The sequence below is a fragment of the Nanorana parkeri genome, unplaced genomic scaffold, assembly GCF_000935625.1.
Source record: "Nanorana parkeri isolate BGI_ZX_2015 unplaced genomic scaffold, ASM93562v1 scaffold860, whole genome shotgun sequence".
Taxonomy (NCBI): domain Eukaryota; kingdom Metazoa; phylum Chordata; class Amphibia; order Anura; family Dicroglossidae; genus Nanorana; species Nanorana parkeri.
This window is the reverse complement of record NW_017307128.1, coordinates 655,006-658,295: the sequence shown is the minus strand read 5'-3', so window position 1 is coordinate 658,295 and position 3,290 is coordinate 655,006. Positions and strand designations below refer to the sequence as shown.

The 3,290-nt window shown below is 39.1% G+C and overlaps 1 protein-coding gene across 1 annotated transcript in view; it reads left to right on the top strand.

Moving 5' to 3' along the window:
- Positions 1 to 3,290, top strand: part of BMP2K (BMP2 inducible kinase) — a 153,169-nt gene that overhangs the window by 48,498 nt on the left and 101,381 nt on the right. Inside the window, exon 2 of the mRNA XM_018565573.1 lies at positions 3,217 to 3,284. Within this exon, the coding sequence (XP_018421075.1) occupies positions 3,217 to 3,284 (68 nt within the window). The remainder of the gene's footprint in view (positions 1 to 3,216; positions 3,285 to 3,290) is intronic.

The following is a 3,290-nucleotide window of genomic DNA, read 5'->3' as shown; positions in this document are numbered from 1 at the left end:
TGGAGAATGAATGCTCTCACTTTGGCTCACACGGCAATACCCAACATGTAGTGCAATCGTCTTTTTTTGTATGTAGGTGCACGCGGCTTATGTTTCCGTTTGCATGTACGCATGGGTGGGGGACTTTAAATTTTTTGGGGGGAGGTATTGGTGTTTCACCCACCCACTGCCTGCTGTCAATCAGCAGAGGAGGGACCTAAAGGAGAATGTTCTCCTTCGGGTCCACCCCTCTGCCATAAAAATTGTGCTGCTTTGATTTTAAGATAATGGCAATTGTTTTTCTTTTTTTTTTTTTTTTTTTTAAGATAGTGAAATCACACAGCCCCCCAGTACAGCAAAAAAACATGAAACCGAGCTTGTTGGTTAGTGCCACATTTGTGCTGGTTTTTGCCATTTAAATCTCCATTCCATCTCCTTTCATTCTCGAGTTAGTAACTATTTCTGATTGTTCACCAAAGGTCACCCAGCACCCCTACAACAGCCAAAAGATATGGAACTGGGCTGGTTGGTTAGTTTCACGTTTGTGCCATAAAAATTTTACATTTGTGCTGCTTTCATTTTTAAGATAATAGCAATTAGTTTAAAACCAAAGTTGACGTTTACATTGAATTGCTTGACATTTCATTGCCAGATTCATGTCTTTTTGCTGTTGTAGGGGGGCTGGGTGATGTCGTCATCTTATTAAAAAAAACAAAAAGAACCAATTGCTATTATCTTAAAAATAAAAGCAGCACAAATGTAGCATTAAAAAACACACTGGGGTTTTTATTTGTAGGGGGGCCAGTTTAGCTGAGCTGGGGGATTAATATATTTTCATTTTTGCTGCCTATTTGCCACAGGTGATGAGGTTGCTACAGTCACAATCCTTTGTTCTGTTTTCACTAAAAGCTGATGACTATTTTGAGAGGTTATTTATTGACATTTTTTACTTTTGCCTTTGCCCAAGTCCACAAAACATTGTCTTTTTTATGGGGAACTGCCCCATTGCTGCTTAGTAGGAAGGCATCCATGGTAAAATGGTGCTCTTTTGTATTTAACATTGGTACATTTCCTGCCTGTTTTAGGAATGGAACATTTTATGAAAGTACACTTATGCTTTAATGCCGTATAGCTTTTACATCTGTGATGTGTATTTGTGATGAATATGTATCACAAATACACAGATTATATACATCTATAGATATATATCTATAGATATTTATATCTATAGATATATATATCTATATACATATTGATAAGATAACATATTAAAAGATTTCTTTGCAGAAATAATGTAGTTTTGTGGTCCAACCTAATGTTCAAAAAAAAAAACCTAAGCACTGGCAGGAAGTATGGAATACAATTATGATTTTGAATTATTTTGTTATATGTTTGTGGTTTTATGTTAGCTTTTTCTAGTTGTTAGAAAATAATGTAGTAATGATGGGGACACACAGGCCCTCATTTACAGAGGCCACTCGCACAGAACACTTTTAAGGGACAAAAGAATAGCATGTCTCTTATGTGTAAAGTGATTTTTTTTTTGGTTGAATTGCTTTTGACCAACAACTTGTGTTTCACTCACACAAGTAATTTATTTTTAGACCAAGAGTTAGTTTTTTGTAGCTTGAAGGAATTGTGAGTTTTAGCTTTCTGATCTTTTACAAAGTCAGGGAAATATAACCTCACACAGTGAAAGCACTTTCTGGGCACTCTTTCTGTATTTTATTCTTAAGTACATAATCACAGTATGTAGTGAAAGTGTTGCAGAAGTACATTTTCTTTCCCTGTTTGTAGTCCAATATTAGACCATACCACAGTGATCTATTACAGGCTATATTTTTGTCAAACACAATGATCATATTTAAGCTGTTTGTCCAGTTAGTGTTGTCTTTACAGTGTGTTTCACTTCATTGCTGTCTTTCAAACAATACAGGTCAAGTGAAAGGGAGCTTTTGGTGACTACAAGTTTATGTCTTTGAGACCCACACAGTTTTAAATCTGATTAGTAAATGTGAGACACTTTGATGCATCAACGTTTTTTGGGTAAGTCAGCCAAGAGTCTACAGTGGGTGTTTTTGGGAATAGTGTTTTTGCTTTTAAAAGATGGGCAAAAGAATTCACAGATAATCATATTCCCAACAAAGCATAGACTGGGTCACTGCTAATACAAATCTTAAACTAGTGACAGTGTTTCATTAAAATGCCTACATTTGGTTTGTCCATCCACTGCCAACTAAACACCAGGGCTCAGAGGCGTAACTAGTGACCTCAGGGCCCCGATGCAAGAATCCATGAAGGACCCCCCCTCCCCCAAGAAGAGAAAAATTAGATACTTTTTTTTAAATTTAAAACAAACAAATTTTAGACAAAAAAAACAAAACACACTCTCCTCTTTCATGTCTCCAGCTCCCCATTAACTCCCCCTTCACGTCCCCAGCTTTCTGCTCCCGGACCCCACACTCTCCTCCCCCATGTCACCTTCATCGTCCTGGCTCCCTATATCTCCCCCTTCGTGTCCGCAGCAGCTCTCTATTCGGCAGCGTTCTGTGTGATGAGGGGGCGGGGATAACCTGTTTCCCACTCATTGGCTGCTGCGCCGGCTGGATCATACTTCACGATGCGCCGGAACAAGGTGAGGGGAGCAGAGTGAAGCACGTAGGGCCCGGGACAGGAGGAAGAGTTCCCGGTACTGACATTAGCGGTTACCGGGATATTAAATATCCTGGTAATCAGCGCTTACCAGGGGCCCCTTCCTTCCTGTCCTAGGCCCCCTCCAAGTGGCGGAACTCCCGGGCTCGGTCGCAGCTGTGACCTCTGCAAACCTGGTAGTTCCGCCACTGCAAGGGCTCTGATCGTGTGATGCCAATAGAAGGCTCTCCCTGAACACTGATCCTCTTCTCCTTTTGATAGGATTGTGTTAATCATAAATAGGAGCAAGTGCAGTGATTTATTCAGGATAGATTAGCTTATATATTTCTCATTTCTGATTATAGTGGGTCAGAGTGAATTAAACTATAGGTCTGGTTAATGTTTTGGTTCAAGAAAATACAAACTATGCTGGAATATTCCATAGTCTTGTTTATTACTCTAAAGTTTGAAATGGTGTATAGTTCTTGACAAAATATGTTGGGTAATGAAAAATGTATCTGTAAGTCTTGTACTGACTCATTAGAATGCGTTCTCTTGATGAGAAAAGTATCTTCATTATATATATTGTTTTTTTTGTCTTTTTAGGAGGCTTTTCTACTGTGTTCTTGGTTCGCACTCATGGGGGGCTTCGTTGTGCTCTAAAGAGAATGTACGTGAAC